This window comes from Salminus brasiliensis, chromosome 17 (assembly GCF_030463535.1).
Source record: "Salminus brasiliensis chromosome 17, fSalBra1.hap2, whole genome shotgun sequence".
Classification (NCBI taxonomy): domain Eukaryota; kingdom Metazoa; phylum Chordata; class Actinopteri; order Characiformes; family Bryconidae; genus Salminus; species Salminus brasiliensis.
The window spans coordinates 34,695,983-34,710,624 of NC_132894.1; the positions used below are offsets into that span (position 1 = coordinate 34,695,983).

The window sequence follows — 14,642 nt, forward strand, 5'->3', positions numbered from 1 at the left end:
TTTGTGGTGGCTCAGCAGTTAGAGCTCTGGGCTATTGATGATAGGGTTGTGGGTTCGATTCCCCAGGCTCGGCAAGCTTGAGCAAGGCCCTTCGCCCTCTCTGCTCCCTGGGTGCTGGTTTATGGTGAATATGGTTGTCTTGTCTACCCATTGCTTAAACAGGTGTGCAAATGCACGCATACACACAGCTTGTCTAGTTCCTGTACAGATGCTCTGAGGGATGCTCTGTAATGCTCAGTAATGGTCAGTGCCCTTGAAAAGGCTAAAGGCTACAGTCACAGATCTTGCAAAGCCAATCGGTGGATCCCTAAGCCATTAAGCCCTTCCACTGAATGTTTCTTTGGCCCTAGGAAGGGTTAGGTAACCGTGCTGAGAAGCTCCGTGCCAACCCGTGCTCGTGTAGAGATGCCACTGGAGCGGTCACCCTCCATGCTCAGAACCGTTTGGCCCTGAAGTGGAAGAACGGCGATGAACGAGCAGGCGTCCCAATACTTTTGTCAGTTTAGTGTGTTCATTATTATTATTGATTTCTGGCTTAATTTCTAATTCTAATTCTGATACTTTTCACCAGTACTGTCGAAGGTAAATCGATGATTGGCAGAGTTCAGCGGCTGCCCACAGACTCTTTACATGTACGTGTGTCTGGAGTCATCGGGTTTGCTGCTCCTGTCTAAGTACAGCAGGGACGTATCAGAATGATTGACTGTGGTAACGGACCATACGATACAGATGCAGCAGAACAGCGTCCAGGTTGTGAAATCCGGGGTTACTCCTCCTAGAAGTGGATGCTTTTGCTGGGGTCTGCTTTTCTGTTTGAGCGCATTCCTGGAAGACTGTTCCTAGAAGACTCTGATTTTGCCCTTTTAACCCCTCCTATTCAACTGCCTATATGTCACAGGAGCTGGACGCATGAAAACGTGTGTTTGAAGCCCATGACAGCTCAGGAATGCTGGGTCAGACTGGTGACGCTGATGCAAATTAACACTGGTCCTACAGCAGAGCAAGGTTTGCATGGAGGGCCTCCATCGGCCATGCATTCTGCCCCTTCCATAGCTTTTAGCTCTAATCAGCAGGCCTTTAGAGCCGTAATGAAATGTAAATTGAATTAGGGGGGGGGTTAGGATGTTATGTCAGTTTAGATGTATACCAGCAGGTCTGGTATATGAAAATATGAATAATTGAGTTATTAATAATTGATGAATAATGGATATACTGGGAGAAACCCCAAACCCAGTCAGTCCCAAAGTGTGGAAAGTTCGCGTCTGAGCTCCCAGACACTGACTCTCGGTATGACCCTCTGTTATTTATGAACATGGACGTGGCACACGATAACTGGGCACAAGAATCTGCTGGCTCGTGCCTTGAGTTAGCGCTGTGCTAAACGGTGTACATACGTTTCCATGACTTACTAGCTAAAATAAGCTAAATTTATCAAAACCTGACTGGCGCAACGTGTCCAAATGTTTGTGGACACCCCCTTGAACTGTGGTCTCTGGAATGATTATGATGATGATGATGGTGGTGGTGGTAGTGCTCCTCCATCCAGTACTTTTGATTGGGATGAGTTAAGGGAGCTGGGGATGATGAGGTGGGGTGGGACGGGACCGATCGTCCAACATCCTGACCTCACGAGCGCTCCGGTCGCTGAATGCAGTCAAGCAGTGCAATCAGCAATGCTCTGGCTAGCATTTCTAGTCTAGTAGAAAAGCCTCGATCCTTGGACCGTAGAGACAGTTACTCCAATTCTTTTTAATATACTTTTAGTTTCGGAAGAAACAGGGAATGAGCAGGTGTCCAAATACTTCTGTCAATGTAGTGTGATTTGTAAGCATCAAAGCAAATTTGAGTCTTACCCTGTCTAGCTAGCTGTCTGAACGGCCTCCTCTGAAATGCTGTTAGGCTAGGCTTCCTCTGTGGTTCAACTGTTCCCAGATAAATACAGTTCTCCAGTTCTAGGTTCGGTTCTAGGACACATAGGACACCCTCAAATCTGCGTTCTTCAACTGCATTATGGATTTATTTACTATTATATATAATAACACATATAATAATATAATTAATTATTTACCCAATTTTAGTTACATTTTAAGCCCCAGCCCCCCACTTACTAGGACCCCTCCCCCTATCACTAGCAATTCTCCAGCACTAGGACGTGCTCACCCTCCAATACGTGTGAAAGCAGTGGATGCCACACCAGCCAACAGTTGGCATCACAGTGTGAGTAATAAGGGGAAGGAGCGCCATCTACCCGCTCTGACAAGCTTCCGTTGCTTATGAGCTACATCAGGCTCAAAACTCAGCCACCAGACAGGTCTTGACCTTTTGCCCTCTGGGCAACTCTGGGCTCTTCAGACAGGACAGTGCTTTCTGTGATGGAGCTCCTGCTGGAGGATTCTGCTTTGCTGTGAGGAATGTGAAGCATCGCGTCTCGCTTTAAGAGGTTTTAACGGCTCTAATGCAGACTTATTCCCTTCTCCTCTCCCACCCTGAGCATTATCGCTGTAATCCGTGTGTGTATGAGTGTGAGTGTGTGTGTGTGTGTGTGTGTGTGTGTGTGTATATATATATATACACATGTAAAAAGAGTCTCCATGTCTTCAAGTAGATGCAGCCCAGTGAATGAGCTGGAACAAGCTTTCCACTGTCTGCGTCTTCATAAATATAATGTATAGGCTTGACAGATGGCTCCCTCTCGGTTCTGTGGTATCGGGCTGTGGAGCGAAGCGGGGAGGATGGATTGGGAGCTTGTTGTGAAACGGTGTTTCTCTGAAAGATAAAGCGCTTCGGGGGAGAAGCGTCTGAAGACACATCACTCTTTCCTCTCTTCTGAGGCTGTTTGAGGCGCTCGACTTCAAAATGCAGTTTTGGGAAAGGGTAATCCTTCCGTGACCTATATGGTGTCTAACATGCGCTTCCGTCTGTGTGTGTGTGTGTGTGTGTGTGTGTGTGTGTGTGTGTGTGTGTGTGTGTGTGTGTGTTTCGCTCCTTTAGGAATGGCCTGGGCCCGTCTAAAGAAGGAGAAGCGCAGTATTCAGTGGTGCACTGCACTGGATACATCAAGGCTTGGCCACCAGCAGGTATTTACAACACACACACACACATACACACTCACACACATTCGCACACGGACCCTCAGCAGCCCACTTTTTTCAGTATGCTGCTCAGTATGGTTCTGATCATATAGTGACACCCTCCCTCTCCCTTCCTCTCTCTCTCTTTCTCTCTCTCTTTTTATTATAAACTTATACATAAATATATATGGTATCACTTTTTTACTTGGATAGTCACTCTAGGGGCCTCGTAGATGCTCGCCTGACCTTCAGCTAATATTCACCTGAATCTGTATGAATTGCACCTGAACTCTGAGCTGAATTTAACTCTGTCTAACCCTAATCTTAATCTTAAATCAACCCTAATTTCTAACCCTGACCCTTAAATCAACCCTGAATTCTAAACCAAATCTTACCCTTAAATCAACCCTAAATCCTAACCCCTACCATAATCTTACCCTTAAATCAACCCTAAATCCTAACCCCTAACCCTAATCTTACCCTTAAATCAGACCTAAATCCTAACCCCTACCCTAAACTTACCCTTAAATCAGACCTAAATCCTAACCCCTACCATAATCTTACCCTTAAATCAACCCTAAATCCTAACCCCTAACCCTAATCTTACCCTTAAATCAGACCTAAATCCTAACCCCTACCCTAAACTTACCCTTAAATCAACCCTAAATCCTAACCCCTACCATAATCTTACCCTTAAATCAACCCTAAATCCTAACCCCTAACCCTAATCTTACCCTTAAATCAGACCTAAATCCTAACCCCTACCCTAAACTTACCCTTAAATCAGACCTAAATCCTAACCCCTACCATAATCTTACCCTTAAATCAGACCTAAATCCTAACCCCTAACCCTAATCTTACCCTTAAATCAACCTTAAATCCTAACCCCTTCCCTAATCTTACCCTTAAATCAACCCTAAATCCTAACCCCTAACCCTAATCTTACCCTTAAATTAACCTTAAATCCTAACCCCTACCCTAATCTTACCCTTAAATCAACCTTAAATCCTAACCCCTACCCTAATCTTACCCTTAAATCAGACCTAAATCCTAACCCCTACCCTAATCTTACCCTTACATTAACCCTAAATCCTAACCCCTACCCTAATCTTACCCTTAAATCAACCCTAAATCCTAACCCTAACCTAATCTTTGACATCATTAGATCACATGTTGAGAAATGTTAATATTTTCGGAACATTGCTGTGTGGAGGATTTGGTTGCATTCAGCTGCGAGAGCATCAGTAGAGTCTTGCTATATTATTGCTATAGGATGGGTAGTTCTGCCTCTCCAGCTCATCCCAGCGGTTTTGAACGGTGCTCCATCATCACTCCAGAGAGCCCCACAGCCCAATGCTGGGGGGCTATACGCCCACCGTCTGGCTCCGTGTGAGTGATTCTGCTCCGCTGTTAAATCTAGTTGGGACGGCTGAGGCTGCAGGGCAGGCTGCAACCTCAGATGACTCTGAGTGTCTTGGAGCTCATTGAGACTTTTTAGGGCCCCCGCTGGCCTGGAATTCCCATCAGCGCTGCAGCAGGTGCGTGCCGAAGGCCGAGGGGGGCGTTGGGATGGAGAGTTGAGCAACTGAAGCTCAGAGGCAGTGAAATGGAGAACATGGCTTTGTGTCTGTGCTGGAAGTCTTCCAGGTAGAAGCGGGTCAGCCATGTGTGTGAGTGTGTGTGTGTGTGCTTCTTTAGATTAATCACACATGCTGCTTTTCCTGTTTATGATCCAAACTAAAAATAGCACATTCTTCCAACCCGCTGTCATTGCCCTGTGATGTTCGCTGGAACGAAATGTTCGGAGTGTGGACTGCAGTTGACACGCGTTTCCCGACCTGTCCCAAATCTTGCTTTTCCAGCAGATCTTAATGATCTGAGGTGGTCGGTACGCTCAGTGAGCAGCTTGCTTTTCCAGGATCCAGCTCCAGGCATGGCTCAGACATTGGAGTCGGTACTTTCCGGTCAGTTCCTAGCAGATCTGGCCATTCCTTACTTGGACAAAAGTATTTGGACACCTGCTCTCTGCTGTCCAGGGATGAAGGCTTTCTACTAGATTGTTTTGAGGAGCATTGCCATGAGGATATGGGACGATCACCACCCTCTACCTCATCCCCCAACTCCCCAACTCAGCCCAAAAGTACTGGATGGAGCTCCACGACCCCCCTAGCCCACGTCTGGCATTAGGCAGCATGGTGCCAATAGGTTCATGCTCCATTCATGATCTGCTCCAGAGAGTCCTACAGCACTTCTCTACTTGTAACTTACTAAAGCATCTGAATGCATTCATGAAAAAGGGTGTCCACAAACTTTTCGGCATGCATTGTATATAGTGTGGCTTTGCAGTTTGCACAGTGCTGAATGAGTTTGCGGTAGCCTTGTCTCGCCAGTTTCAGTACCAGTGACTAACGATGGCTAATGCTCCTCAGAGAGCTTTTCTCTACATCAGAGCAACACTGTAATAAAACCCACCATAAGCCGTAAGCTCATTGAGCCCCACTTAAACCCAGGTTAGGCCTCATTGAGCTGTGCAGACAGTTGGTCCGGGGCAGATGGTGCTGAATCTCACTGCTGTTCAGCGTTGCCAAACATCTGACACCGACTCGGAACAAACACACGTTTGATGTTCCTCTTTACAGCTGACTGCTGTTTGACCGAGCGGTCCAGGCCTGTTTACGTTCCGCCACCGAAACATGAAATCTGATGCTTTCTCACATCGGACAGACCGGACAAACGGACTGTGTGTGTGTGTGTGTGTGTGTGTGTGTGTGTGTGTGTGTTATTTTATGTATGTCATCTGTGTGTCCAATAGGCCAAATGTTTTGTAACTGTCTTGTGGCCAGCTGCAATCTATCGGGCGCCTCTGGCCATTCGGAGGGGTCTGGCTCTCACCGTCTAGCAGCCCAATGGTGCTTTACTGTTCGCTCCAGTCATTTCAGCACCCGTTCAATCATCTTCTCATGTCTGCACCATCATGTTTAGCCTAGCATCTCTCTCTCTGGGTCTCTTTGAGTCTGCTCTACTGTTATTTTTCACGTCCCAGAACCTTTGTAACCCTTAGAAGTCACAGTTCAAGGCAGTGATGGTAAAAAAGTCGTATAATTAATAGTAATTAGGTTTCCGAAGTTTATAGAAAAGGGCAAATCTTAAAAGTTTAATATGGATTTCAACTTTTTTAGGCTTCAAAACTAAAAAAAAAAGCTTAAATGTAAAGCATTGTTGTCACGTAACCTTGTAACTCCATTTTTACCATCTTTTCACTTAAGAAATTCAATCTGGCTGCTGTTCTTTACATTGTGGGTCATGATGACCGATCGGACCGATGGAAATGTCGATGATTTTAGCTGACTGGTCCAAGAGCCTTCTCAGCCTCATCTACATCTACACCACCAGTCAAGAGGTCTGGCATCTGCATCTCCACCCTTCTTTCTGAAGGCCTCAGAGAGCTCTCTGGATCTGGACCTGCCATGATGGTGATCTTCTTCACCCCTCACTTCAACCATCAATCAAGAGCAGACCAGAGGTTTAAATCAGACAGACTCCTCCCAAAAAATCCTCTCCAACCATGTTCTGATCATCTGCAGATGATGTTCTGGACCTGGTTCTGATTCTACACATTTGAAGTAGTAACAGATCTGAGAGGAAACGTCTGGATATTTAAATATGATCATAAAAGCATAAAAAAGGTGTTCTACTTTTTCCACATGACTGTATGTAATTACGTTTAGGTAGTCTAGCAGAACGGCTGTGGAGATCTGCAGGTCCTCGGTGGTCCGATCTTCAGAGTGAGGTGGAGATGAGTAGATGGACACGGTGTCTGAAGGGTTTATCGGTGTAGTCCATCGAGCGCTCATTACGGCCTGTGTTCTAATCGTGCCCTTTGGCGCAGGGACTGTGTTTCGCCTCAAATCTATCAGTCTAATTAAAACGAGATTAAAAATTGCTTCCTGAGATTCGCCCACACTCGCTCGGACTCACGGGCCGATATTCTAACCCCCCAACCCCCCACTCCCTGCATTTCCATGCGTCCAGCAGCCTGAACTCTTAAGAACCTCCAGTGGCGACCGTCAAGAGATGCAGTTAGGCAGCATCTAAGCGGCCGGTTCTTGAAGCTGAGGTGTTAAAACTGGACATATGGACGAGCATAAGACTCTGAGACACTTTGGACGCTTCGGACGCTCTGACAAGAACCAAAACGTGCTGGCTGGACGAGTCGGACTAGGTCAGAGCATCTCCGAAACATCATCAGGCAGGTCTTGAGGGGGGTTCCCTCCTGGTTTGCAGTGGTCAGCACCTACCAACAACAGTGCTCCAAAACAAAAGGCTCATTGATGCTCTTGGACGACCCACCCTACAACGTACAGGATGCTGCTAACCCCTGAACCTGTCAGGATACCACAGGAGACCCTGAGAGGTCTTGTAGCAACCATGTCTTGAAGGGTCAGAGCTGTTTTGCACAGTTATTGAGTCCCGTTTACTTTCCATCCAGCGTTTATTTATTTGTTCCAAAAAATTAGAGTTGCATATTTTCCAGAGATGTTGATTGCGTTAGCCAGTCGGGTTGTTATGTGTCCCGGAATTCCTGCATAATTGAGAAAAGGTAGGCCAGAAACGAAGCAGATGGCTTTTGCCGAAACAAGGACACCAATCCTTTTGATTGAGGTTAAAAACAGATTCTCGAATGAAACTTTAGAGTCCATGTGGTCGCCGTCCATGGTGGTGATGAGGGTTTTGGCAAGGCCGAGCTGGAGCCAGCGTACCAGGATGTTGTGAAGGCCATACATTTCCGCATACTTATCATCATCTGGTGTGTTTTCAGGTATGACCATCCCTGAGGAGGACACAGAAGCAGGACAAACCAGCAAATACTGCCTGGTGGCCATTGGAAGACTGCAGGTATGTATGCACTGGTGGAGTTTACACTGCTTATTAAAATGTTTAGGGACACTTTATTGTAAAATGGGAATTTTCTTAATGTCCCTGTTGAAATTATTAGGCGAAATTTAGGCAGCATGACCAGAAACAGCTTCTTAAATAGTGTTCCTAATACTCAAAATTAATAAGCAACTGAAGTATTCCTAAATGCTGGTGTTAGCATTGAAGGCTAACTTCTAACGTCTCTGTTTGTTGGGTCTTTATGCACTACACTTGTGTCACTGCAGCTCCAGTTATCCCAACAATGGCCAGAGGTCTTTTTTTAATACCCTTGATTTCGGAAGATGCATTGAGTGGAGCAGTTAGAGCTCCGGGCTGTTGATGACAGGGTTGTGGGTTTGATACCCGGGCTCGGCTAGCTGCCACTGTTGGGCACTTGGTCAAGGCCCTTCACCTTCTCTGCTCCCTGGATGCTGGAGTTGGCTGCCCAGGGAGCAGGTTGGCTGCCCTGGGTGTGTGCTCACGGCCCCTAGTTCACTAGTGTATGTGTGTGTGTGTGTGTGTGTGTGTGTTTACTACCACAGATGGGTCAAATGCGAAGGACACATTTCGCTGAACATAGTGCAATGACAAATATGTGCACCTTTACCTTTTTATTTACTTTTTTTTATTTTATTTTTTTGGTGTCCCAATACTTTTGTCAATATAGTGTCAATATTTCCTCTAAAATAACATTTACATTTATCGTAGAGAAGCTCGGCTGTTTAGGCTTTGTGAAATGTTCCCTTCAGGTATGCAGGGGTCAGTACCTACCAAAAGAGCTCCAAGAAAAGGACACGATCACGGGCCCATAAGGCTCATCGATGCTCATGGAGGCCCCAGGACTTAGTTCTGGACAGGATCTGCTGCTAACGTCTGAAGGTTGCCAGATACTAAAGAACATCTTCAGAGGTCTTGTGGAGGCCACGCCTCTCGAATGGTCAGATCTGTTGTGGCTGTACAAGAGGGACCTACTCAATGTTACACAGGTGGTACTAATGTTATGGCTGATTGCTGTATATAGTAGTAGAATGTAGAGTTGGGAGTCTTGCCCAGTGACTCTTAAATGCACTCGCCCAGCCAGGGAATCCGGCACTCGTCTGCTGCAGGGGCAGGGAAGGTGGTGGTGTTATCCGCTACACCACACAACCAGTGCCATCACTGCTACCTTCAGCTACACTAGTAGTTTTTTGCCACCATAAAAAAAAAAAATCAGCCCAGATGCCCTCACTCTTGACCCTCAGACAAATATTTTTAAAAAGACAGGATGATGCATAAGATGCCTAAAGACCACAGTTGGGGTCACATGACCTCCATGGGTCTCCAGGATTAAGCTAATGAATGAACGTGAGCTCCTTCATCTGCTCCATCTCCTTTTATCCCTTCACCTTTTTATCTTCTGCCCTGTTGACTGGGTGTAATCAGAGCCGGCCAGTTGATGTGAAGGTCCAGTCAAGCACATCGTCCATGTGGGTTTAAGAGGTTAATGACATGAGCGTTTTTATTACCGTACAAAATTAAAAATGGATTTTTGATCTCTCTCTCTCGCTCTCTCTCGCTCTCGCTCTCTCTCAGGTGACCAGCTCTCCAGTCTCAATGGACATGAATGGGCTCTCTGTGCCGACGGAATTTCTGTCCCGCCACAACTCGGACGGCATCATCACCTTTGTGGACCCCCGCTGCATCAACGTGATTGGCTACCAGCCTCAGGTGGGCGGGTCTCACATCAATCAAATCAAATTTAAAAAATAGTACATTAAAATTTACTGGGCAGTCACATGATACAATAATGGACTATATAAGAAGATTGAATCTAAATTAGAATATACAGAAATTAATAAAAAAAAAATAATAAAATAATAAATATGTAAAATAAAATGCTATTAAATTTACATAAATAAACATGAATCAAAATGCAAATAATGAATAAATAAAAAAACATCCCCAACTTCCCCTCCACCCAACCCCTCCACCTAATCCATCAAACCATCCATCCAATCTATTCACCCAATCCTTCCACCCACCTACAAAACCAACCAATTAAATAAATAGTATATTAAAGTTTATTGTGCAGTCACATAATACAATAATGGACTAGATAAGAAGATTGAATGTATAAAATATGAAGATTAAAAGCATAAAAAATAAAAAATATTCAGAGATAAAAAATTAAAACAATAAATAAAGGTGTGAAGAATAGAAATAAAATAAAATAAAATATACAAAAATTAATTTGAAAAATTTAAATTAAATTTAAAAATTAAATAAATATGTCTGCAGTTAGGAGCAGTGCGAGGCAGGTGGTGCACAGTATTTTATTATTTATTATATTTTATTATTTAATCTAATTGAAAATGATAAAATTAATATCTGTATATTTTATTTTATTTTTATTCTTTACACCTTTATTTATTGTTTTAATTTTGTTTTAATATTTTTTATGCTTTTGATCTTCATGTTTTATACATTCAATCTTCTTATCTAGTCCATTATTGTATCATGTGATACAAAATAAATATGTAAAATAAAATGCAATTAAATGTACATAAATAAACGTAAATCAAAATGCAAATAAATGAATAAATAAATAAAATAAAGGCATGGACAGTAGAAACGACGGGGTTAGCCTTCACTTGTTCATGAATTTGTTGATTTGATTTTTCTCCAGACAGAAGCTGAAAACCTCCAGCCCCTGCGTTTTGCTTCTGGCAGCTTCACTGCCCGGAGTTCGCTCTAATTTAAGACGTTATCTGAGGAAGTGTTTCAGAGATGTAGCTCATCAGTTAATGAACTCTAACTTTGGATTAGTGCCTATCAAACCATTTTAATGAACTGCACCCTGGGTAAAAACTGCAGCAAATGCCATCTTGATTTTTATTTTATTTTTTATCGATAAGAAAAATGTCCATCAGATCTGCTCGGGCCTCAGGATGTTGCGTAATCCCCGCGCCGGGGCCTACTTTTACTTACAGATAAATTTTATATTTGTCTTAAACGTAGTTTTAATGATGGAGCTTCTTCATGCTGATCATGTCCAATCTGAGCTCAAACAGATGTGCTACATTTTATTATTCTGTAAAAGTTTGTGAAGATAATGATTGTTTTTTCAAATTAAATCAAGTATTTTAAAAAGATTTCATCTGGAAAACCAAAATTTTGCTCGTCGTCCCTCATTACTGTGCACCACCTGCCTCACACTGCTCCTAACTGCAGACATTCAGTTGTCTGCTAATGTCTCCATATGGTGTACTGTATGATTCACTGCTTATGTGGTTTCTTGCAGGACCTGCTTGGTAAAGACATTCTGGAGTTCTGCCATCCTGAAGATCAGAGCCACCTGAGAGAAAGCTTCCAGCAGGTACAGACCTTCACCTTCCACACATTTTAGCCTGTAACTGACTCACTCACTTAACTTCCGAACTACCCAACAACCCCTCCACCCAACCCCTCCACCTAATCCATCAAACCGTCCATCCAATCTATTCACCCAATCCTTCCACACATCTACCAAACCCATCTATCCAACTTTCCACTCACTCAGCCCGTCCACCTAACCCTCCATTCCACCAACCCATCCACCCAACCCATCCACCTTATTTACTGAACCCCCTCCACCCAACCCACCAACCCATCCACCCAACCCATCAAACCATCCGTCCATCCAATCCGTTCACCCAATCCTTTCACCCACCTTCCAAACCCATCTACCCAACTTCCCACTCATCCGGCCCATCCACCTAACCCACCATTCCACCAACCCATCCACCTTATTTACTAACCCCCTCTACCGAACCCATCAAGCCATCCATCCATCCAATCTATTCACCCAGTCCTTCCACCAACCATCCCACCATCCACCTAACCCACCCACCTTTTTACCGAACCCCCTCTACCCAACCCAATGAACCTATCCACCAAACCCATCCACCTAACCCACCCGTCCATCCAATCTATTTACACAATCCTTCCACCCACCTCTCAAACTCATCTACCCAACTTCCCACTCAGCCATCCACCTAACCCTCCATTCCACCAACCCATCCCATCCACCTAACCCATCCACCTTCAACAAGAGGATCTAATAATACTGGAGTAGCTTTTATGTTAATCATGGAACGGGAGGGAACTGGAACTTGAATCTTCACTCTTAATTCAGCATTAGAAGTTATCATATAACAAATAATCAATAATTGATCATTAATTTGATTTGAATCAGTTAGCTATGATGAGAGATTTGGTGTTCTGGCTCGAGCAGAAGAGCTGGGATCAGTATTCAGTGATACCGGTTTTGAGACATCCACTTTCATCTGGAGCTTTCTCAGAAAACACGAACGTCACGGCTCCATCCACTGCTCGACCTGCTCTCTCCACTGGAGTATATCAGGGAGCAGTGGACTTGGCTTCATCACTGTCGTCTGCTGAGCTGAAGCTCATTACTGTCTGGGAGAGGGAGCGAACGGTAACAGGGCTGCTGTGAGATGCAGATCAATAAGTCTGTGAGGCTCATGCCCAGCTCGGTTTGAGAGGAACATCGTGCGGCGAGTGTGAGAAGGTGCTTTGTCACCGTGAAGGCCCAATCTGAACGTGATTAAAAAAAAACAAAAAAAAACTCTCCCTCGTTATCTCTGTTCCTGTGTCTCTCTCTCTCTCTCTCTCTATCTCTATCTCTCTCTCTCTCTCCAGGTGCTAATTAAACCTTCATGGTTTCTCACAAACTCAGCTTGATCTTCTGTTTTCTTTTGCTTTCAATCTTCCCTCTTCCTTTTTGCTCCGTAATCTTTATTCCATATTCTCATTCTGTCTTACTGTGCTGAGCCCCCCCCCCCAAAAAAAAAACTTTTCTGTTCGGATTAGCACTGATCCCGGCTCACGGGACATGATCTGGGGTTAAAATGTATATTTATACCGTCCTCTGTTGGGGAAAGGCATCCGCAATCGGAGACGTCTGGCCAGAGGTGTTCTTTGGCCTATACTTAAGAGCAACGTGCGATCCAATACATGTGCCGTACATAGTGTTCAGAAGACCCCTAAAGAACTCTTGGCATCCAGGTTTGTCGATCCAGGTGAGCTGTCTGAGAAATCTCTGCACCGTTTGTTCCTATCAATCCTTCTGGCTTGCTTGTCTGTTAACTGCTGATAAAGACCTTCATGGCTGACGTCCAGAAATGCCTTGTGGTAACTGTACCGCTTCGAAACATGAGACCACACTCTCGTACCTCCCTTAGCTGGGCACGTACACCTGCTCCCGCTCTTGGCGGATGTCGTACTTACTTGCATGGCACCGGCTAAAACATGAGCTGACAGTTAATGAAGAAGACAAGGCGGGTTGTTGTTTTTCTTGGCGTGGAGTTTGGTACCACGTTCCAGAGATACCGTTCCGTAGAGAGCCGTAAATCATTTGAGCTTAACCCCTAGAACCTCTGATCCTCTACTCTGATCAATGGACTGATTGATATGGGAATTGGGCCAATACACCAATTCTAAAAAGAGTCACTAAAGAGAGTTGGTAGTACACTATATGTCCAAATACTTGTGGACACCATTCTAATGAATGCATCCAGCTACTTTTAAGCTGCACCACACAGCTTGTCTAGTCCCTGTAGAGAAGAAGTACTGCCAATAGAGTAGGACTCTCTGGAGCCGATAGATGAGCATGAACCTAATGCCACCATGCTGCCTAATGCCAGGCATGGGCTAGAGGGGTATAAAGCCCCCCATGCATTGAGCTGTGGAGCAGTGGAATAGCTGTGTGGTGGAGCTCCATCCAAATCTTTTGGGATGAGTTGAGGTAAGAGATTGGGGATGATGAGGTTGGGTAATGATCAATCATGACACATCCTGACTCGCTCACTAATGCTCTTGTCTCTGCTAGCAGGTGTCCCAATACTTTTGTCCTTTTTTTGGTCACATAATACCTAAAATACAACAATTAACAGAGTTGCTGGATTGGGTACACCCATCTGGAAGAGTGCTATGCCTCATTTGGCCTTCAAAACATCCTGAAGTCAGGAGGACATGGGTTCTACAAAATGCCGGAGATGCTTCGCAGCTCCAGCCATGTTGGGAAAAGCCCCTTTTTCCAGCTCATTCCAAAGACACTGGGAACTGGTGAGATCCTGAGACTGTGCAGGCTCCTGGAGTTTTTCAGTGATATGTTCTCGCAGCATGGTTCATTATCATGCTGGAACTGTATCCCATGCATGGACAAACATGAGTCAGCCGAGATGCTCAGAAGATCTTCTGTGCTGTTCAGACATTCTTCAGCTGGTCTCAAGGACCCTAATTTGTGCCAGAAAGCATTCCCTGCAGGAATGTGGCTCCATGAACTCATGCTGATTCTGGCACATTCCGGTCCTTCTGATCCTTCAAAGGAAACCGAGTTTGTCCAACCAAGCAGCTATTTTCAGGCCCAGTTTTGATGTTCCTGTGCCCACTGGAGATGCCCTTTTTTGTCCTCTGATGACATCAGCCCTTGGCTCCCCTTGGCCCGCCGTCTTTCAAGTTTTCAAGTCTTCAAACGCTGACTGAAGACCCATCGATTCATGAAGACTCTCAGTATGTTAGTGTACCAAGCATCAGTACCCATGACGGCCCTCGTTCGTTGTAGGCCAGTAAATCCGGAGATGATCAAAGTCCCAGTAATGGTCTTCATGGTCT

At 44.8% G+C, this 14,642-nt stretch overlaps 1 protein-coding gene across 8 annotated transcripts in view; it reads left to right on the forward strand.

The window, feature by feature from the left end:
* arnt2 (aryl-hydrocarbon receptor nuclear translocator 2) overlaps nucleotides 1–14,642 on the forward strand; it is a 92,425-nt gene that overhangs the window by 44,940 nt on the left and 32,843 nt on the right. For all 8 annotated transcript variants that reach the window (XM_072660787.1, XM_072660786.1, XM_072660788.1 and 5 more), the window contains 4 exons: nucleotides 2,992–3,077; nucleotides 7,891–7,967; nucleotides 9,561–9,695; nucleotides 11,269–11,343. In XM_072660787.1, coding sequence (XP_072516888.1) covers nucleotides 2,992–3,077; nucleotides 7,891–7,967; nucleotides 9,561–9,695; nucleotides 11,269–11,343 — 373 coding nt within the window. The remainder of the gene's footprint in view (nucleotides 1–2,991; nucleotides 3,078–7,890; nucleotides 7,968–9,560; nucleotides 9,696–11,268; nucleotides 11,344–14,642) is intronic.